At 40.8% G+C, this 22,955-nt stretch overlaps 1 protein-coding gene across 1 annotated transcript in view; it reads left to right on the plus strand.

Moving 5' to 3' along the window:
• MACROD2 (mono-ADP ribosylhydrolase 2) overlaps positions 1-22,955 on the plus strand; it is a 1,985,747-nt gene that overhangs the window by 1,774,513 nt on the left and 188,279 nt on the right. Inside the window, exon 9 of the mRNA XM_036827001.1 lies at positions 16,273-16,354. Coding sequence (XP_036682896.1) covers positions 16,273-16,354 — 82 coding nt within the window. The remainder of the gene's footprint in view (positions 1-16,272; positions 16,355-22,955) is intronic.

Genomic DNA, 22,955 nt, shown 5'->3' on the forward strand with positions numbered 1-22,955 from the left:
AGATTAGTTGTGGGTGAAGTAGGGATGAGAAAGGTTAAGACAGACATGCAATCAAGTTACTACCCTGCACAACCAGAAGTTTCTCCCCCTGGAGAACTCTGGGTTTTCCCAGCCCAGGGTGATGCAATGGGGGTATTTTAATATCAACCCCAGCCAGTCTTTGGTTGAGTGTTGCTAGGGTGGGAAGCGTTCATCCTCCAAACTCCCAGTTTACTGGATATTTGGTCAGAATCTCTTAGCACTAAGAAAGGTTTTAGGTAAAGAAATGCAGATGCTTGGCCATATTCACTGGCTTCCACACTCCTAAGACCTGAGGGGATAGGTACAGGGCCCCCCAGTGCCTGTCACACCTCCAGACCACACCTCTGGACCATGTGGACTCATTTTTATGGATTTGTTAGAACCCAACTAAGTAACCCACCTCTTACACAAAAGGAAATCCATTACTCTTAATCAAAAGGCTACACCTGGCATTAGAAACAAGAAATAACATCTGCAGAAATGTGTCTCAGCTCTGGGCGGCATCAGTGACGTTAAGACATACTTTACCATGACTTGTTATGGCTGACACTGCACAAGTTGCCCACGGGCCTGGTTTCCCATCCTCAGAGCCGAGTACACAAAGAGCTTTGAGACTCATTTCCCAATAGTGAGTGTCAGATGAATCTACTGTCACTTTATTTGGATGACGTTCATGGTTTTTGTTGATTCTCAATGCTCTTTTAAAGTGAATCCTAGCCTCTTACCCATTGCTCAGCCCACGCATAGAATATGGTTGCATCTCCACGAGGAGCGTGTAGTGTAGTCACCTGTTGGACAGACCTTAGGCAGCGGGCTTCATGTGTGATTGACTCCTGCCATTTGCATCATCAGAAATGATGTTGAAAGTGGGCATAAAAAGAAAATCATTCAGATTGCCATAAACAGAGGGCTGTTGACATAGGTCAAGTTTTCAGGGAAGCAGACCAAGAAGGAGGTTTGCAAGCAGGAGGTTTATTGGATCCTGCTCTTGATTGATACCTGGGGGGAGAGGAAGCTGAATGAGGGAAGCAGAGTTGGGGAGAGGGAGAAGTTGCGCCCACCAGGAGCTCCAAAGCTGGTGTGGTGAATTGGTTTGCTAGGGCTGCCGTAACAAAGTGTCACAGAGTGGGTGGTTTAGCTGCAGAAATTCATTTCCTCACACTTTGTGGAGGTTAGAAGTCTGAGGTCAGGGTGTCAGCTGGGTCAGTTTCTTCTGAGGCCTCTCTCCTTGGCTTGTAGACGGCTGTCTTCCCCGTGTCCTCACATGGTCTTCCCTCTGTGTGTGTCTGTGTCCTAATCTTCTCTTCTGAGGACACCAGTCATATTGCATTAGGACCCATCCTAATGACCTCGTTTTAACTTACCCCTTTCAAGGCTCTGTCTCCAAATACAGTCACATTCTGTGGTATTGAGTGTTAGGACTTCAAGATATGAATTTGGGGAAGGGGGGACACAATTCAGCCCATAACCGATGGTCCCTTAGAACTGCATCAAACTGAAGGAAAGGGTCTGAGCCTTAGGACCTCTGGATGAGCCGGTCCCTGGGTGCAGGCTGACTTTGGGAAGAGAGGCTCAGCATGGGTGAGGTGCACTTCTCAGCAGAGGACAGTCCTCTGAGAGGGTCTCCTCGGAGCTGTCAGTCACTGGCACCTCCATCAATGGGAATCAAGGGGGCTCTAGTCCTGAAGGGAGGGGCAGATGTGAGTAGCACGCCGCAAAACCTTCCCCAGTTGTGAACCTGTTCTTTATCTCTGACTGGGGTTGCCCTCCCCCCAACATTTCCAAGGATTATTTCTTTGGTTCCAAGGGCAGGGCAGGGCAAGGCGTGCTTACCATTTGGAACTGCAGGTCCTAAGCCCTTGCGTACGTTTCTCCCTCTTCTATGTTAAGCATATGGAACAGCTTCAAGGATCCCAACAGATGTGTCATTCGCGAGGGTGTCCACTTTGATGGATGTGAGACAGGCTTGGAAATTAACTTGTATGAATGAGCCTCCAGCGCAAATCAAAATAACTCTTGGTTTTTTGGCTACATGACGATTTTTTCTTATAGAGTTGAAGAAAAGTCGAAAAGAGCAATTTATCAAAACAAAACAAGAAGACTCTGAATTGTGCTGCCACAGAGTAATGATAGATGAACTGGGTTTGCAAAAAGCCCCCAACAATAAAGGATCCTTTTTATGCATGCAGAAGCAATTTCAAAATGCAAAGATGCCCTTTGAGTGTGTATGGATTATGAACGCTCTCCAACTTCTCTAAACATCTCTGGAAACATGGAGAGAAAAATTTTCTCATTCTGTAATTTAGATTGGAATACTAGCTTCTGTGGTGGAGTGCAGAAGTATGGACATACTTATTACCTTCAAGAACCAGAAGAGTAATATTCAGTGACATTTGACAGCAATATTAAAATATCAGACCCAAGACCCCTGGAGGGTCTTGTGAAATCTTTTCCATTACTGCAGTTCAGCTGTGAACGTACCCTTTTTTTCCTTTCTCTCATTGGCTGATATGGTCAGACCAAAAAAAAAACAGGCAAAAAAAAAAAGGCTGCTTTATATATAATATGGGCCATTTTTGTAAATGTTTCTTTTAAGATAGAATTCCTCAGCAAAGTTGGAACTGGAATAAAGTGGCCTTTCTGCATACCAGTCAGAAAAAAAGTGCTTCCAATGTTCTCTCTTTGGCTCATATTTTCCTTGACCTGTTTTAAGAGATCAGGATAGAAATAAAGGACTCAGCCAGTGAACAGTGATTTTATTTATATGCCAGTGCTGTGCTAAGTGTTTCAAGTACCTTGTGAATAGTAACTTTACAAATAAATAACCAATGTTTATGAGCATTTACTATATGTCAAGCCCTTTGCCAAGCACTTTACATAGAATATCTCATGTGGTCATTACAGCCAGCTGTGGCAGAAGGATTCTAAGATTCTTCCAAGATGCCCAACATCTGGTGTGCCCACACCTTCTCCCAGTTATTCAGTTATTCAAACAATAATCTAGGTTTGAATATGCTGTGAAGAGATTTTTCAGATGTAATTAAAGTCCCAAATCCATTGACCTTAAGGTAGGGAGACCATTCAGGTGGGCCTGACCTTATCAGAGGAGTCCTTTAAATCTAGGTCTAGAGGTCAGATATGGAGGATGTTAGAGATTCAAAATCAAGAAGGACTTAACACGCCTTTGCTGCTTTGAAGATGGAGGTGGACATTTGGCAAGTGATGTAGGTGGGCCCCAGGGGCTGAGAGTGACCCCAGCCGACAGCCAGCCAGGGAACGGGGACCTCAGTCCTGCACCTGCAAGGAGCTGAATTCTGGCCACAAGAAGGAGCTTAGCAGAGGATTCCTCTTCACAGCCTCCAGATGAGAAGTCAGTGCAGCTGACACCTTGATTTCACTCTTGTGATGACCTGACCAGAGAACCCAGTCACACCACACCGACTCTGACCTACAGAACCATAACCTAATAGAGAGGGGTTGCTCTGAACCATGAAGCTTGGGGTCACTTGTTATGCAACAATAGAAAACTAATATACCAGCCTCCACAAGGTCAGTGTCTCCATTTTAGAGATGAGGAGACTGAGGCTTAGAAAGGTTAAGTGACCTACTCAAGGTCACAGAACAGCTAAGTGGTCAAGTCCAGGTTGGAACAAGGGCGGCTGACTCCACGGAGGTGGGTGGCTGTGGGAGATGGGAGTCTGAGGCGCCTCCAAGCCCCCCGCCCCCTGGTGAGCACACCTTGTCCATCTTCTTCCCGTGAGTATGAACATGATGGGGTCGTCACTTCCTGGATTAGGCAAAAGAGATTTTTTTGTAGATATAATTAAGGTATTTAATCACTTTAGCTCATTAAAAAGGAGAGTGTCCTGGTGGGGCCTGAGCTCTTAAAGGAGTTTACAGGTTGGAGATGGAGAAAGTTGTAGAGACGTACTCTTGCTGGCCTGAAAGAAAGAAAGCATCCATGGCCTGAGCTGCCTTTCAGGGCCACATGATGATGAATTGCACGTGGCCTCTAGAAGCTAAAACTGTCCCTAGTCAGCAGCTAGCAAGAAAGCGGGAACCTCAGTCCTAGAACTGCAGGGAACTAGATTCCGCCAACAACCTGAATGAGGCTGTAAGAGGACCCCGAGCTCAGGTGAGAACTGCAGTGCAGCTGACACCTGATTGTAGCTTCTGAGACCCCAAGCAGAGGACCCAACTCTGTGGAGCCTGGACTTTTGACCCACAGAAACCGCGAGATAATAAAACTTTGTTTTATAAGTCGCAAAGTTTGTAGTCATCTGTTAGACAACAACGGAGAACTAATACACTGGGGAGGAGAGCAGATTGTTCACCTTTACTCCACTGAGTCAAAGAGGAGGGGCTAGGACCCAGGCATCCCATTTCTTGGTTTTGTTCTTTAATCAGCAGTGAATGTATCCCCTTGTAACTCTATTTACCCTTGATTTACCCATCGCACCAAGCAAGCTCCAATTGCCCTCGTCTTCCATCCCTCTCAGAACCCTTACTCATGCCACGTTGGTCCTTAAGCCCTGGAATTTAATTCACTTATTAGCGACAGCCACTGTTTTAGGAAGATACCCAATATCCAAGCCTGTACTGGTGAGGCTGTTGGTTTATCTGTCAATAAGGCTGGACTTCACCCCCCTTGCCCATCAGGCTGTATTTACACAGGATACCCCTCCATCAGTTAAAGCAGTATTTGCCTGCACACCAAGTCTCTGAATGTTTGTTGTTTCTCATTGGGGAAGCAAGTTGCATTCATCAGACTCCATTCATTCTCCCAGGATTGCTGAACACGTGGTAATCTTGGCTGTGTCAACGACCCTAGGGCTGTTAGCCGTGAAAAATGGAGGTCGGCTGCGGATATTCCAAACCTGCTTCGCTGTGTAACCCTTTTCAGGGGCAGTGGTTATGATGCTGAAAAAGATTAATAGAACTTATGTCATCGTGTTTATGGGGCATAAAACCCCCAACTGTGGATTAACAGATATCTTGGTAAAGAAAATACATCTTTACTCCTTTATGCCTTGATGGGTGAGCTACAGTTAACATCAGTGGAAATATATGGAGAGATTGCCTTTAGAAGGTCAGTTTTTAAAGGACTTTTTTGACCTCTAAGTCAGTGAAAATAGATTTTTGATTGTTGACCAAGACAATTGTAACAGAAGACTTTCAACCTTTAAAAACAATTCTTATTGAAGTATAACATTCAGAGAAGAGCATAGATCCTAAGTATGACTTTTCACAAACTAAACACATCTATGGAACTAGCACCCAGATTGAAAAATCAGGATCCCAAGCATTCCCCTGGGTCCCTCTTCACCAACCCTCACCCCAGAGTAATTTGCTATATTAACTTCTAACACCACAGGTGATTTTTCCTATTTCTCTAACAATTTTGAACTTTATAGAAATGGAACCATCCAGTGTGTACTCTTTTTTTTTCTGGATTCTTTTACTCAGTACTGTTTGTTTATATTATTGTGTATAGTTATAAATTTTCCAGTCTTACTGGTTTGTAGTATCCCCTTGTATGAATAGATCACAATTCATTTATTCATTCTACCATTTGTGGGCATTTAAGTAGCTTCCAATTTGGAGATACTACAAATAGTGCTGCTATGAACGTTGCAGTATGTGTCCTTTTGTGAACATACATGTATATTCTGCTGGGTGTCTACCTAGGGGTGAAATTGCTGGGTTGTAGTGTCCGTGCATATTCAGCTAATTTAGTAGGTACTGCCAAATAATTTTCCAAAGTAATTGCACCAAAAGTAGTATGTGAGAGTTATTGTTAATCCACATCCTTGCCAATACTTGATATTGTCTTTTCACTTTAAAGTGAAATGTCGCCTTTTTTATTATTTGCAATTATGTTTTAGCCTGAGGACCCATCTGAGTTTACTAACAACTTGTACATTAAAAAAAATAAGTGTGAGTCATTTTAAGTACAAAAATTTCTTTAACTACCAAACAGTGCCTGCATACTTTAGGAAGTTCACCAAGAAGATGGGCTAGGACCAATCAAAGTCTATCTTGAAGAAAGTCATTGGGATCTGAGTAGCCCTGACAGGTTACACACTTCCAAAGAGGAACACTATTATTATTTTTTGCCCTTCATTATGTTCTTCACCATGATATTCAATGAAATGGTATTAAAGATTACATCAGTCGGGTTTAATCAGGGAAGCAGAGCCTTATGCGTGACATGGAATAAGGGGTTTGTTATAGGAGTTAGAACTTACACAACTTTGGGAGAAACTGAGGAAGTAAATGTCCAGAAGGGGATGGATGGCTGAGCAGAGCCCCTAACCAGGGCCCAGCAGAGGGAGGTGCTAAACAAGGGTGTGGAAGGTCATTGCCTCTGCATCTGACCGGGCCTGGAGCATGTCAGCAGGGCAGGGGGTCAAGAGGAAAGCTGGATGCAAAATGGAAGAGGGCAAGGACAAAGTGAGAGCCATGAGAGCAAGGTGGAATCCACAGAGACAAACTGCCGTGTACATCTGCCTCTTACTGCCTGGAACCCCAAACCTGCAGTGCCCCACAGAAAAGAAGGCAGTGCCCTTGATGCAGAACTGCACGTGTGCCCAGCCCAGGACTCAGAGAGCCAGCAAGAGCTGGAGAAGCTGTGGGCCCACCGGCTACCTCACACCCAGGTGAGGCAGTAATGAGCTACAATGCACGACCTGCCCAGAATCCAGTGCCCTGCACCCAGCTGCCCAGCAAAACAGCTGCAGCTGCACCTCTGCCCCCCAGATCTCATAGAAATTGCTCTATGGCCAACACTAAGCTAGAGCTTTTCAGAGAAATGTAATTTCAACTCAACTAAGTTGACATAGTACCAAACGACCACAGAGATAGACTTTGAGATAAAAAGGAGGAGGGAGGGAGGAAACTATAGAAATGATATAATACAATGCTTTCCTTATAAAGACTTGAAAACTGGGGCCTGGAGAGACAACGGCTTGTCCAGTGTCACAGAACTGGTGACAGGCCTAGAAACTCAGTCCCCTGTGTCTCTATCTGGGTGGTATCACAGAAAGAACGCTTAGATGTGAAGTTAAGAGGCCTAAGATTCTGCCACTAATTGTTTGGCCTTGGGGTGGGGGGTGGAAATCCCTCAATTCTGGATTCAGATTTTCTTGTGAGAGACTGGCCCGTGGGCTAAGCCCCACAAACTGAAGGTGTTCAGTTAATATCTGAATAATAAATGAATAAATATAGTCTCTCAAGAACAACCATTGTACAAAATTGCTCTATTTATACCTAACCAGGAAACCATGCTCCAAAGCCTCAGTAGTGAGGCATTCTTCTATATGTTCATGAAATTTTTCTGGGGCTAGAGTGGTGGATCACCCGGGTCCTTCCTCCTTTGCACAAGTCAGATTTCCAATCTCTCAGCCACGTAGCAATTAGACTTTCTACGTTCTTCTTGTCACACCATTGTGACTTCGACTTCTACCGCATTCAGTCTGAGCTTTTCAATAGGAGTCGTTACCGCATAGCTAGAGAAGCAGGAATCCAAAAATGGCAGTAGGAACGAGCTAGAAAAATATCCGATTTCTAACTATGTATTTCTCTCTTTTGCTCACAAATCTGCAATTTGGGTAGAGTTCAGCAGGAAAGGTTCATCTCCACCCCACGTAGCATTACCTGGAGTAGCTCAAAAGCCAGGAGCTGAGATCATCTAGGGGCTACTCACTTCCAGCTAGGGCTGTGAATCCGTCTGCACATGGATTCTCCAGGGTCTCTGCTTCCTCATGGCATGATGATTAGGTATGAGAACGAGCATCCCAAGAGGACTGGGCAGAAACTGTATCACCTTTCATGACATGGACTCAGAACTCACATATCTCTGCCAGAGTTCCGGGCACTCCCAGATTCAAGAGGAGGAAATATAAATCCCACCTCTCAAAGAGAGGAGAATCAGCATTACATTTCAAGAGGAACCTGAAGGATGTGATATCTTGCACGCCATCTTGGAAAATATTGTCCACCACAAGTGGTGATCAATATCCATGATGAGTTTATAAACACAGAGCTTGCCAACTAAATGAGATCTTATCCAACAGTAACCCTGTGTGTGTATAAAAATACATGCACATATGCGTATATAACAAGCACTTGGCAAATGAGGTTAATTCTTGGATTCAACTTGCTTCCAAGATATTTTCAGTGTTATGCCTAAGGGTAAGGCCAGGGAACTGGGCGACTCAATTAGCTTAAAATAAAAGTACTTTTCCCTCATCATCCATCTTCTCTTTGAGGAAAAAAAAAAATAAATCAGGCTGCTGAATTTTGGACCCATACTATTTCCATGGTAACAAACCCTAAAGTGCTAAAAGGTGGATTACAGTTCTTTGCAATATTTAAGAAATCTGTATTTAGTCTGTAATGCCTAAAAGTACACTTAATAGCAGTGAATAGCATTACCACTAACCCTCCCCTCCCCTCCCCCCCAACAAACGTACTCACACACACACACACACACACACACACACACACACACACATCATAAGTGTTTAAAAAAAAATCCCAGGAGAGGACCTTCAAGATGGCGGAGGAGTGAAACATGGAGATCACCTTCCTCCCCACAAATACATCAAAAATACATCTACATGTGGAACAACTCCTACAGAACACCTACTGAACGCTGGCAGAAGACCTCAGACCTCCCAAAAGGCAAGAAGCTCCCCACATACCTGGGTAAGGCAAAAGAGAAAAGAAAAAACAGAGACAAAAGAATAGGGATGGGACCTGCACCAGTGGGAGGGAGCTGTGAAGGAGGAAAGGTTTCCACACACTAGGAAGCCCCTTCACTGGTGGAGATGGAGGGCGGGTGGGGGGAAGCTTCGGAGCCACAGAGGAGAGCGCAGCAACAGGGGTGCGGAGGGCAAAACGGAGAGACTCCCGCACAGAGGATCCATGCCGACCAGCACTCACCAGCCAGAGATGCTTGTCTGCTCACCCACCGGGGCGGGCGGGGGCTGGGAGCTGAGGCTCAGGCTTCAGAGGTCAGACCCCAGGGAGAGGACTGGGGTTGGCGGCATGAACACAGCCTGAAGGGGGCTAGTGCACCACAGCTAGCCGGGAGGGAGTCTGGGAAAAAGTCTGGAACTGCCTAAGAGGCAAGAGACCATTGTTTCGGGATGCACGATGAGAGGGGATTCAGAGCATCGCCTAACCGAGCTCCAGAGGCGGGTGCGAGCCGCGGCTATCAGCGCAGACCCCAGAGACGGGCATGAGACACTAAGGCTACTGCTGTAGGCACCAAGAAGCCTGTGTGCGAGCAAAGGTCACTATCCACACCGCCCCTCCCAGGAGCCTGTGCAGCCCGCCACTGCCAGGGTCCCGTGATCCAGGGACAACTTCCCTGGGAGAACGCACGGCGTGCCTCAGGCTGTCACAACGTCATACCGGCCTCTGCCATGGCAGGCTCACCCTGCATTCCATACCCCTCCCTCTCCCCAGACTGAGTGAGCCAGAGCCCCCTAATCAGCTGCTACTTTAACCCTGTCCTGTCTGGGCTAAGAACAGACACCAGAGGGCGACCTACATGCAGAGGTGGGGCCAAATCCAAAGCTGAACCCCGGGAGCTGTGCAGACAAAGAAGAGAAAGGGAAATCTCTCCCAGCAGCCTCAGGAGCAATGGATTAAATCTCCACAATCAGCTCGAGGTACCCTGAATCTGTGGAATACCTGAATAGCCAGCGAATCATCCCAAAATTGAGGCGGCAGACTTTGGGAGCAACTGTAGACTTGGGGTTTGCCGTATGTGACTGGTTTCTGGTTTTTATGTTTATCTTAGTATAGTTTTTAGCACTTGTTATCATTGGTGGATTTGTTTTGGTTGCTTTCTTTTTTTTGAATTTTTTTATGTTAATAATATATTTTTTAATTTTTGTTTTAATAACTTTATTTTATTTATTATTTTATTATTTTATTTTATTTCTTTTTTTCCCCCCTTTTCTTCTGAGCCGTGTAGCTGACAGGGTCTTGGTGCTCCAGCCAGGTGTCAGGCCTGAGCCTCTGAGGTGGGAGAGCCAAGTCCAGAACATTGGACCACCAGAGACCTCCCAGCCCCACATAATATCAGTCGGTGAGAGGTCTCCCAGAGATCTCCATCTCAATGCTAAGACCCAGCTCCACTCAACGACCAGCAAGTTCCAGTGCTGGACACCCCATGCCAAACAACTAGCAAAACAGGAACACAACCCCACTGATTAGCAGAGAGGCTGCCTAAAATCATAGTAAGTTCACAGACACCCCAAAACACACCACCAGATGCAGTCCTGCCCAGCAGAAACACAAGATCCAGCCTCATCCACCAGAACACAGGCATCAGTCCCCTCCACCAGGAAGCCTACACAACCCACTGAACCAACCTTACCCACTGGGAGCAGACACCAAAAATAATGGGAACTATGAACCTGCAGACTGTGAAAAGGAGACCCCAAACACAGTAAGTTAAGCAAAATGAGAAGACAGAGAAATATGCAGCAGATGAAGGAGCAAGGTAAAAACCCACCAGACCAAACAAATGAAGAGGAAATAGGCAGTCTACCTGAAAATGAATTCAGAGTAATGATAGTAAAGGGATCCAAAATCTTGGAAATAGAATGGAGAAAATACAAGAAATGTTTAACGAGGACCCAGAAGAACTAAAGAGCAAACAAACAATGATGAGCAACACAATAAATGAAATTAAAAATTCTCTAGAAGGAATCAATTGAATAACTGAGGCAGAAGAATGGATAAGTGACGTGGAAGGTAAAATAGTGGAAATAACTACTGCAGAGCAGAATAAAGAATGAAAAAAATTGAGGACAGTCTCAGAGACATCAGGGACAACATTAAATGCACCAACATTCGAATTATAGGGGTTCCAGAAGAAGAAGAGTGAAAGAAAGGGACTGAGAAAATATTTGAAGAGATTATAGCTGAAAACTTCCCTAATATGGGAAAGGAAATAGTCAATCAAGTTCAGGAAACACAGAGAGTCCCATACAGGACAAATCCAAGGAGAAACATGCCAAGACACATATTAGTCAAACTATAAAAATTAAATACGAAGAAAAAGTGATAAAAGGGAAAAACCTACAACCAAGATTACCCAGCAAGGATCTCATTCAGATTTGACAAAGAAATTAAAACCTTTACAGACAAGCAAAAGCTAAGAGAATTCAGCACCACCAAACCAGCTCTACAACAAATGCTAAAGGAACTTTTTTAGCAAGGAAACACAAGAGAAGGAAAAGACCTACAATAACAAACCCAAAATAATTAAGAAAATGGTAATAGGAACATACATATCGATAATTACCTTAAATGTAAATAGATTAAATGCTCCAACCAAAAGACATAGACTGGCTGAATGGATACAAAAACAAGACCCATATATATGCTGTCTACAAGAGACCCACTTCAGACCTAGGGACACATACAGACTGAAAGTGAGGGGATGGAAAAAAATATTCCATGCAAATGGAAATCAAAAAAAAGCTGGAGTAGCAATTCTCATATCAGACAAAATAGGCTTTAATATAAAGACTATTACAAGAGACAAAGAAGGACACTACATAATGATCAAAGGATCAATCCAAGAAGAAGATATAACAATTGTAAATATTTATGCACCCAACATAGGAGCACCTCAATACAAAAGTCAAATGCTAACAGCCATAAGAGGGGAAATCGACAGTAACAAAGTCATAATAGGGGACTTTAACACCCCACTTTCACCAATGGACAGATCATCCAAAATGAAAATAAATAAGGAAACATAAGCTTTAAATGACACATTAAACAAGATGGATTTAATTGATATTTTTAGGACATTCCATCCCAAAACAACAGAATACACTTTCTTCTCAAGTGCTCATGGAACATTCTCCAGGATAGATCATATCTTGGGTCACAAATCAAACCTTGGTAAATTTAAGAAAATTGAAATCATATCAAGTATTTTTTCCAAACACAACGCTATGAGACTGGATATCAATTACAGGAAAAAAACTGTAAAAAAATACAAGCACATGGAGGCTAAACAATATACTACTAAACAACCAAGAGATCACTAAAGAAATCAAAGAGGAACTCAAAAAATACCTAAAAACATATGACAATGAAAACACAACGACCGGAGCAGAAGCAAGAAGAACTACAATGCTGCAGCCTGTGGAACAAAAACCACATTCACAGAAAGATAGACAAGACGAAAAGGCAGAGGGCTATGTACCAGATGAAGGAACAAGATAAAACCCCAGAAAAACAACTAAATGAAGTGGAGATAGGCAACCTTCCAGAAAAAGAATTCAGAATAGTGATAGTGAAGATGATCCAGGACCTCGGAAAAACAATGGAGGCAAAGATTGAGAAGATGCAAGAAATGTTTAACAAAGACCTAGAAGAATTAAAGAACAAACAGAGATGAACAATACAATAACTGAACTGAAAACTACACTAGAAGGAATCAATAGCAGAATAACTGAGGCAGAAGAACGGATAAGTGACCTGGAAGACAGAATGCTGGAATTCACTGCTGTAGAACAGAATAAAGAAAAAAGAATGAAAAGAAATGAAGACAGCCTAAGAGTCCTCTGGGACAATATTAAACACAACAACATTCGCATTATAGGGGTCCCAGAAGGAGTAGAGAGAGAGAAAGGACCCAAGAAAATATTTGAAGAGATTATAGTTGAAAACTTCCCTAACATGGGAAAGGAAATAGCTGCCCAAGTCCAGGAAGCGCAGTGAGTCCCATACAGGATAAACCCAAGGAGAAACACAGGACCCTGAGTGTGGAGCAGTAAACGCTGGGTGTGGAGGGTGTGGAGAAAAGGGAACCCTCTTGCACAGTTGGTGGGAATATAAATTGATAGAGCCACTATGGAGAACAGTATGGAGGTTCCTTAAAAAATTAAAAATAGAACTCCCATATGACCCAGTATTCCCAGTGCTGGGCATATACCCTGAGAAAACCATAATCCTGAACGAGTCATGTACCACAATGTTCACTGAAGCACTATTTACAATAGCCAGGACATGGAAGCAAACTAAGTGTCCATTGACAGATGAATGGATAAAGAAGATGTGGTACATATATACAATTGAATATTGCTCAGCCATAAAAAGAAACGAAACTGAGTTGTTTGTAGTGAGGTGGATGGACCTAGAGTCTGTGCTACAGAGTGAAGTAAGTCAGAAAGAGAAAAACAAATACTGTATGCTAACCCATATATATGGAATCTTAAAAAAAGAAAATGGTTCTGAGGAACCTAGGGGCAGGAAAGGAATAAAGACACAGACGTAGAGAATTGACTTGAGGACACGGGGAGCTGGGATGAAGTGAGAGAGTGGCATGGACATATATACACTACCAAATGTAAAATAGATAGCTAGTGGGAAGCAGCCGCATAGCACAGGGAGATCAGCTCAGTGCTTTGTGACCATCTAGAGGGGTGGGGTAGGAAGGGTGGGAGGGAGACGCAAGAGGGAGGGGATATGGGGATATGTGTGTACATATAGCTGATTCACTTTGTTATACAGCAGAAACTAACACAACATTGTAAAGCAATTATACTCCAATGAAGATGTTAAAAAAAATCTCATAATTTATATTAAGTGACTGTAAAAGTAGGGAGAAATGAGTACAAATGAGACTGTCCAGCTTGTTCTTCCTAGATCTGCTTTGAACCAAATTTTCTTGTTTTGATTTTGATCTTAATTAGGGGCTTTAGAAATAATATGATCATTTGAAGCCTGGAGAAAAAGTCAACCATCACAGGCACAGAAGTGAGAATAATTATAGTGTTTGGAAATTATCAGTAGTTCAATGCAGCTGGAGAGTAGAGTATGTCTAACACAGAATCTTATTATTTTTTTAACTTATTTTACTGAAGTGTAGTTGATTTACAATGTTGTGTTAATTTCTGCTGTACAGCAAAGCGATTCAGTTATACATATATATACATTCTTTATCATAGTCTTTTCCATTAGGATTTATCACAGGATATTGAATATAGTTCCCTGTGGTATACAGTAGGACCTTGTTGTTTATCCATTCTTTATATACTAGTTTGCATCTGCTAATCCCAAACTCCCAATCCATCCCTCCCCCACCCACCTCCCCCTTGGCAACCACAAGTCTCTTCTCTATGTCTGTGAATCAGTTTCTGTTTCGTAGGTAAGTTCATCTGTGTCATATTTTAGATTCCACATAATAGTGATGTCATATGCTATTTGTTCTTCTCTTTCTGACTTACTTCACTTAGTATGATAATTCTATGTCCATCCATGTTGCTGCAAGTTGCATTATTTCATTCTTTTTTTATGGCTGAGTAGTAACAGAGTCTTATTTTTAATGTTAGGACTTTTAATTATGATGTATTTCATATATACAGAAAGTGTAGAACATAATATGATATCCATGTACCTACCCCCATAGTTAATAGTTGTTACCCATTTGCCATATTTTTTCTAAATATTTTTTCTTTCTAAATAAATAAAATATTAACTATTCATTTAAAGTCTTACCTGTCCATCATTTTACCTTCCCTCCCTTATCAGAAATCATCATCATCTTGAAGTTCATGTGTCACATTCCTATGTATGTTATGGTCATTAGTGCTTACGAACGAATCCCTACACTCTTGTATCTTTGTGCTTTAAAAATTCATATAACAGTATCAAAGCAAGTATGTCCTTTTGTAACTCGATTCTATTGCTCGACATTATGGTTCTTATCTTTAGCCACAGGGCATAAATACACCATAAGGATAGTGGAGACGAGCATTCAGCATTGCACAGATAATCATTTATTCCACTAAATTTATAGATCACCTGAGAGTAAGTTGATGGTGACAGTTTTTACATTTGTAGCAAACGTTACTGCCTTGCAGACAAGGCTGGACACCAGAAATTCAAATGAATACAGGGAAAGGAAAATAGGGTTATTTGCACCCCAGTCCTTCCATGTCTGAAGGTCAAGTGCTCTCTCCACCCGATGGGGCAGTGACTGGGGTAGCGCTACATGGTTTTTGGTGAAGTCCAGTGACTGCCCAGGAGGTGGTCTACCAGCTGGGGGTCTAGACTTGTGCAGGGATCAGGAAGCCGCATCTCCGAGCTTCTATCAGGGAGCCCTGGTGATTCCTGTGTCCTAATCCTCTCCCATCCCACTCCTGCAGATCTTCTCTCCTACTGGGAACTTTGGGACTTGCCTCACATGACTCTGTCCCCTACAGGCTGGGAGAGCTGAGGGGTTGGGTGGATGACATCCATTTGGGTTTTTTCCTGTCCTGCCACCAGCATCCCCCACTTCCGTTTCCTACTGATGTTCTAGTCAATTGACAGTTGCAGTTTGATGGATGGGGTAATTTTTAACTTTTTGTACATTGTTAAAATAAAGGAACTAAAGGGGTGTTTGTTTTCAAGACACAAAATTGAGTCACCGATTTAATATCAGATATCCGTGAGCTATTATGTGTATCCCATCTCTCTTCTCTGTATTGCTCTCGGAATGTCTCAGAGAAACTCCTTACATGCAGAAGCTCTCGAAACAGAGAAAAGGGACTGTGCACACATTTTACTTTTGAAGTGGCACTTCCTTACTCAGTAATAACCTACCAGATTTAAGTTACATTGACCTCATGTACTGTCAACTAATTATATTTTATTTCTGTTGCATTTCCAAGTATGTAGAGCTAAAAGCAAGTGATTGCATGCAAATTACACTGCGTGAAGCTTTTTAGGCCATGTTCAAATACTAACAGGTTTGATAAATATATTTGTGTAACAAGGGTAGGACAAAGAGCTCTCCGTTTACTGACATACTTTATTGTCATTCTGCTGTACACCTCTCGTGTGGCTGTTTAATAGAACATAATGTCTAGGTATCCTGGTGGAATCTCAGATCTTATTTATAGCTTGCTGCAAAGTAGCTTATTGTCATTTATTATTTCTTATTTGATTTATATAACATCTTTCCACCAAATTGCCCATGGGTTTATTTACATAAAGAGTGCATTCACAAACAAACACACTCACACTCTCTCTCTCTCTCTCTCTCTCTCACACACACACACACACACACACACACACATGAACTTCACTCAGTGCTGTCATGTAGTTAGCGGTGTAGCACCAAAAATCTGTGGGAAGCTTTCTGTTTGTTTTTTGTTCCAAGACCATGTTCTGGGAAGGCATTTGCCATATTTCCTTTCATTTTAAGTGTCTATTGTTTGCCTCTAGGTGGATCGGATCATCTTCTGTGTCTTCCTAGAAGTCGACTTCAAAATCTACAAAAAGAAAATGAGCGAGTTTTTCCCTGCAGGTGAGTAAAGCAATTTGTTTCTTTTGAAATTGGAGGTTGAAAAAGCCAGGGCACCACTTAATAATTCTACTACTTTATTTTTGCCTTTTAAAGATTGTTACAAGTATGATTTCCATCCACCAGTCACACCTGGTAACTTGTATCTTAGATTTTAAGACCTATAGGAGGTGACGAGAAATCTAGGCTCTGGACCTCTTCCTCTTACCAGGTCATTGTGTTGTCTTGGGGAAGTCAGTTTATCTCTTGAGTGAGGGGCTGGACCAAATGGCATTTCCTAAATTACATGACCTGTGATTTCTTCCCCACACTTGTAAGTTGTCCAGGCCTGTGCCTGTACCCACCGTGTTAAACGTGTTGGAAATTGTTAAGGAGCCCATTTATATTTGTAGTCACAATTTAAGCTGTTCTTGCATTCCATCCCTCTTCTCCCCAGTTTTCTCCGCCCAAATTGCAATGAAGAGAAAGTCCTTTCTAGGGCAATCTGAAAAAGGTAGTCTTTCATCTTATTTCACACTTCTTTTTAGAAAGTAGGAGAAACCTCCGGGTTTTTAAAGAACCTTGAGTAAATTGATTTACCTCAACTGAATGTGCGATCAGCTGAACCTGGTTCATTTGAATATTGCCCCCCACTGTTCCTCTTCCAGCCTGTGAAGTCTGAGGCTTATTTAATACCTTGTTATTTTTATGGTGCCGTTTAAGTCCCGGTGTCCTAAGCACTTTCCTCAGCCGTGATGAAGAATGGCTTCCAGGGAATTTCAAGCTACCATGAGCATTGCTGGTGCCTGCCTTTCAGAGAGATTTTTTTTTTTTTTTTTTTTTTGAGGATTTCATGTCCATCTGAAGTGGTCTTTCATGTAACCAGTGACTCTGGCAGGTAGGAAGGAGTGGATAATGGGTACCAGTGCCCAGTCACCTTCTTCAGCAGCCTATCAGAGCCCCCCACCCCATAGAGAGGATGACCCACCCACCTGCAGATCAGGGTAGGACACAGAGCTACAGGACAGCTACAGAAAACTGCTGGAGATGTTCAACGCTGTGCAAATGATCAAAATGGGCTAAGTTCTCCTGGGTGATCTGAAGTCCTCCCTGATTTTATAATTGAAAGGTGAATCTGCTAAGTGTATTCCATTTGGGATTTTACAGTCTCCCCCAAATGGAACGTAACATAAATCCAGAAGACTCCCATATGATAAACAAGACCAGGGTTGTGGTTGTTTTTCTCTTTTTCCTCCTTCTCCTCCTTCCCCTCCTTGTTTCACTTTTATTCATTTTTTAAGCAACTCAGTGTTTTCCAGAGTGTGAAGCACATAATAGCTATTTAATAAGTAGTTGTTGATATGACTTGAATTTAATAAATTCTTCTCCCCATAATCTCATGGCTTCTTTCTGTTTCAATCTCCTTCTTCCATCCTCTCTCTTTATTTCCTACATAATCACAGTGAGAAGATTGTGCCTACATTTCTGCATTTTTAAGTATTCTTAAAAGAAAGTGTCCATTCATGTAAAACATGCAACTTGCTATGGTGTGCAGTTGCAAATGTCTCGTCAGCATCACAGCATGATTTATAAGATTTTATAAATTTTGGATTCCCTGATATGTTTGGGAATAATGACATCATATTCATTTTTATGCCTCTTAAAATGAAAACTTGTTTTCACTCTAACATATTATAAAAATAATTGTATAAGTATGATCCATTGCTATTAAAACAAATCCATCCATCAGCAGGTGTTTCCAGTGATGCAAAGCCAAAAATCATATTACAAGTTTTTAAAAATGGGACAGTTTTAGTGGTCTAGAATGTATTAATAACTATGCAAATAAATTATTGTTTGAGAATTGCTACTTTAAATAAATCCAAAATGCATCTTAGCACTCAAGCGAGTGAAATAATAATAAAATCATCCCCAGTTTCACATCAGTGCTTTGAATCATGCCATGCTCATGAAATTATTTCCATTGCATATTTATACTAGTAAGTACATTTTTAAACTAAGTGTCAAAATCCTCCAATATTGTTGAGTATTTCTGCAATGCTGAGGCATCAGCCATTTGTAAATTCTAAATATGCACTATGAAGTACAAGTGACTTCTAATGGAATATGTGACTGCTAATATAGATGATATACATTATCTGTTCATAATTTGAATTTATGGTTAATTCATAACCATACCATCTTTGATTGAAATACAATTTTTCTGACTTGCCATATATTCCCCCTGGAGTGACTTCAGAGTTTCTCTAACTAGTCTTCTTAACGCTTCCGAGTGCAATAATGATCATAGTTTAGAAAAAAAAGTCATTTTTATATTAAACCAAATCTCTGTGTTTGGGGGTACTTTAATCCCATGTCTTTAAATTTCATAATTGAGACTCTAAGACAAAATGAATGAGAAAACAATAAAAGTTAGTCTAGAAATGATCATAATAAAGATATAACACATGCATGACTACTACCTAATATTAATGTTAGGAATAATAGCTAACACTTATGGATTGCTTTCTATCAGCCATCAGATATATGGGCTAAATCAGTTAATCTTCATGATAACTCTAAGAAAATGGCACCATATCAACACTCCTTTTTAGATATGGAAAATGATGCACACTTCAGAAAAGTGAGACATACAGCTAGGAAATAATGGCTGTATTTTAAAATTGAGAATGGTATCTGTCATTGCACAAGTGATAAGAGCATCTTCAGAGAAGGCTGGGATGCATTTGGAGCACTGAGAGAATCTCCCTAATTTCATCTGATGCCTATCACTTTACTAATCTGCCATGCTTCTCTTTCCTCTAATATCTGAATATTTCCTCATGAAACATTTTCCAATATGAGTCAAATTGGTACTTTATCATAGATTTCAAAATCAAATTCCATCCAAATTATCCAAGTAGTGCAGTGCTATTATCTGTGGGCAAGTGGCACCAGGAAGCAATAAGGACCATGGGAGAAGATGGAAAATGTGGAAAATGCCTGTATTAGTTTACCAGGGCTGCCAGAACAAAGTACCACAGATTGGATGAAATTTATTTTCTCACAATTCTGGAGGCCAGAAGTTCAGAATCAAGGTGTCAGCTGGGTTGGTTTATTCTGAGGCCTTTCTCCTTGGCTTGTAGATGGTCATCTTTGCCCTGTGTCTTCATGTGGTCTTCCCTCTGTGTGTCTGTCTTAATCTCCTCTTCTTCCAAGGACACCAGTCATACTGAATCAGGGTTCACCCCAGTGAACTCATTTTAACTTCATTACCTCTTTAAAACCCTATCTCCAAATAGTCACATTCTGAGGGACAGAGGGTTAGGACTTCAACATGAATTTGGGGGGGCACACTTAGCCTGCAATAGGGCCCATGATGGAAATGCAATAGGAACCTCAGAGGAAAGAAACCAGCAATGTTTTTTTTCAGCTGTTTTATATCTTTCTGTGGGTGAAACACATAGGACTTTTTCCTTCCGGGGATATTATTTGGAAGTCTGGTGTGGCAGCTTTATGGAATTACCATACACTTTGGTTGCAAATAATTTATAGTTACAGTGTGTCATTTCACAGACTACAGCAAACAATGTTTATATGATTCAAGTCAGAAATCTCTTTGTTCTTTACATAAAAGGTTTGGATTTTTCCGTGTGTAGGATTTATCATGTGTAGTTTTCACTGAATGTAGAAAACAAAACATAAAAACACAATTTCTGATCTTGAATATGGAAGTCTTTTTTAAATTGGAGTCTTAAGTCCTAACAAAATTTAAGAATGTTAATTTTCCTCATAATAACAATGTCAGATTCACAGCTTTGAGATTATATCAAAGAATCCTGATGCTGGAAACTTGAAAGTTGTCATGGCCAAGCCCACACCCTCCCCCACTTGAGGGAAAGTCAGATCTGTTTACCGTAGGGGTTCCCGACTAGAGGTGATTTTGCTCTTCAGAGAACATTTTCAGACATTTTTGTTTCTCACAACTGGAGGAAGGGAGGGGCTACTGGCAACTAGTGGGTAGATGCCAGGGATGGGGCTAAACATCCTATAATGCACAAGACAGCCTCACCCAGCAAAGAATTCTCCAACCACAGGAAAGGTGAAAACTTTTAGCCAGAGATGTAATAAGCCTTGTAATAAGCCTAGGAAGATTTGCTTTAGACAGATAATTTCATTTGTTTTTATGACTGTGACTCAAAAACTATTTGAGAAAATCTAGTAGAAAAGAGGCTGAATTTTCCCCTGTTTTCTTGATAGACAGCAAAATAATGAGCCATTTGACCCACTAATATTTGGGGGGCATTTCTCAAGTACAGTATAAAATGATAAACTTTATAAAGTTGCAAAAATATCCAATGCCTTAAAAATGAGCTTGAGAAATGGTACATACATATAGAAACACATGTATGACAAGTGTTAAATTAGTAGTAGATAAAATTAATACATATAGGAATAATAAATAAGTTTATAAATTATAAACTTTATTGGAGATGATTTTTGGCCTTAAATATGGATTTTCTTTGTTGGACATAACACAAAATCATTTGAATGAACAAGTCAAAGCATAAGTCAAGTTTGAGAGTTCTACCTTGGCAACCTCTTAAATATTTAAACAGATCACAATGGCTGGCTAAACTGCATAGGCTTTATTCAAATATTGATGGATATGCTATTAATTTATTTTGAGTATGCAGACATATTTTGTTTCATGCTTTTTTCCTTCTTAGACATAAAATACCATAAAGAAAATCCCAAATATAGACTTTGATGAGAATTGTCATATCTTTTAACACATGCCTATCATTTTCTAAACAAAACAAATCAAGAATCTTCTCAATCAGATTCCAGTTATTTTGGCCTCCTTATAGTCTTCCAAATATTAATTAACATGTATTGACACAAATACATCTTTCATTAATTTTCCTGGCCATGTGTTTCTGTCATTTATTTCTGCCTAAATTGTATACACTCTTGCAAGGTAACTCCATTGGATTTTTATATTACGATTTCTTTTTTAACCTCTGTCTTGTCTCACCGATGAAAAGGTAAATTTGGGGGGAACACAGACCATTTCTGATATCCTATTGTACTTCCATAATCTGAAAAATTTCAAAATATGTGCTGGATGTTTATTAAAGTAAGTAAAAAGCTACCGTGACCTTAAGCTGAAACGCTATTTAACCGAAGTCTCAAGTAAAAAGTCTTTTTTTTTTTCAGATATCATAAGTATTGTTACCAGATCTAGATGAGGGGACAGCACTTCTTTTCATATATTTTTCACCTTTAATCATAAGGAAAGAATATTTCTCCAAGAATATTTTTCTAAAAGTATATCCTCTGAGAAATGGACACAATTTTTTAAAATTTTTACCTGAATCTATTCTTCTAAAGCTAAAAAGAGAAAGGTACAGTCAGCCTTTCATACTCACAGGTTCCATATCTGTAGAGTCAACCAACCATGGATTGAAAATATTTTTTTAAAAAATAGTTTTAGAAAGTCCCTAAAAGCAAAACTTGAATTCACTGTGTACAAAGCATTTACATAGCATTTACATTGTATTAGGTATTATCAGTAATCTAGGAATGATTTAAAGTATATGGGAGGACAAGCGTAGGTTAAAGGCAAATAATACACCATTTTGTACAAAGGACTTGAGCATCCCTGGGTTTTGGTATCTGCATAAGATACCTGGAACCAATCTCCTTCAGATACTGAGGGATGACTCTATCCACCCTACCCCTTCTTCATCACCCTTCTCACTCATTTTATAAGTTTTTCTCATCCACCATCAGTATTACATGCTTCCTGTGTGCCCAAGGCTTTGATCATGGCTGCATTTTTTTTTTTTTTTTTAGAAATTTCATGTAATGTCTGAAACGTTTATATTAACATATTTCCATACATATTTCCATACAAATACAAATATAAGATTTTTAGAAATTTCATGTAATGTCTGAAACATTTATATTAACATATTTCCATACAAATAACCCAATGAAAGTTTAGTATTAGTTGTTTTGTTTGTTTGTTTTATACTGCAGGTTCTTATTAGGCATCAGTTTTATACACATCAGTGTATACATGTCAATCCCAATCAGATCATGGCTGCATTTAAAATACAGTTCTTATAAGATGCCTGAAGTGGCAAGTATTGTACAGAACAGCTGGAAGACAATATCAGCAAATAATCAAGTACAGCACTGAAATAGTCATAATACCAGGATTTCTGAGGCAAATACACATGAGAACCAGGGTGGTTAAGCTAAGTTTCATGATGAATGTGGCACTGCATTGGGCTTTAAAGGATGAGCAGGAGCGGAGAAGTGATGCCAAATGTTGTGTAAGTGACACTGAGGAAGAAGGGCAGTTCAGATGGGAGAATCTGGGAAATAAGTAAGATGGTTATATTCGATGTGTGAATCCTTGACTCAGAAACGTTGACACTCATCACCATGTAATAAGCAGTTGGGCATAAGAGTAAGCCTTTTAATGGGAGAGTAACATGATAGATCCTGTATTTAAGAAGGATTAATTCATTCCTCACTAAGAGACTGGCCTTCCAATAATAACCCTATGGCATAGGTTCATCATCTGCTTTTCTTGGGGTGGTAGTGAACAGAG

This window comes from Balaenoptera musculus, chromosome 15 (genome assembly GCF_009873245.2).
Source record: "Balaenoptera musculus isolate JJ_BM4_2016_0621 chromosome 15, mBalMus1.pri.v3, whole genome shotgun sequence".
Classification (NCBI taxonomy): Eukaryota; Metazoa; Chordata; class Mammalia; order Artiodactyla; family Balaenopteridae; genus Balaenoptera; species Balaenoptera musculus.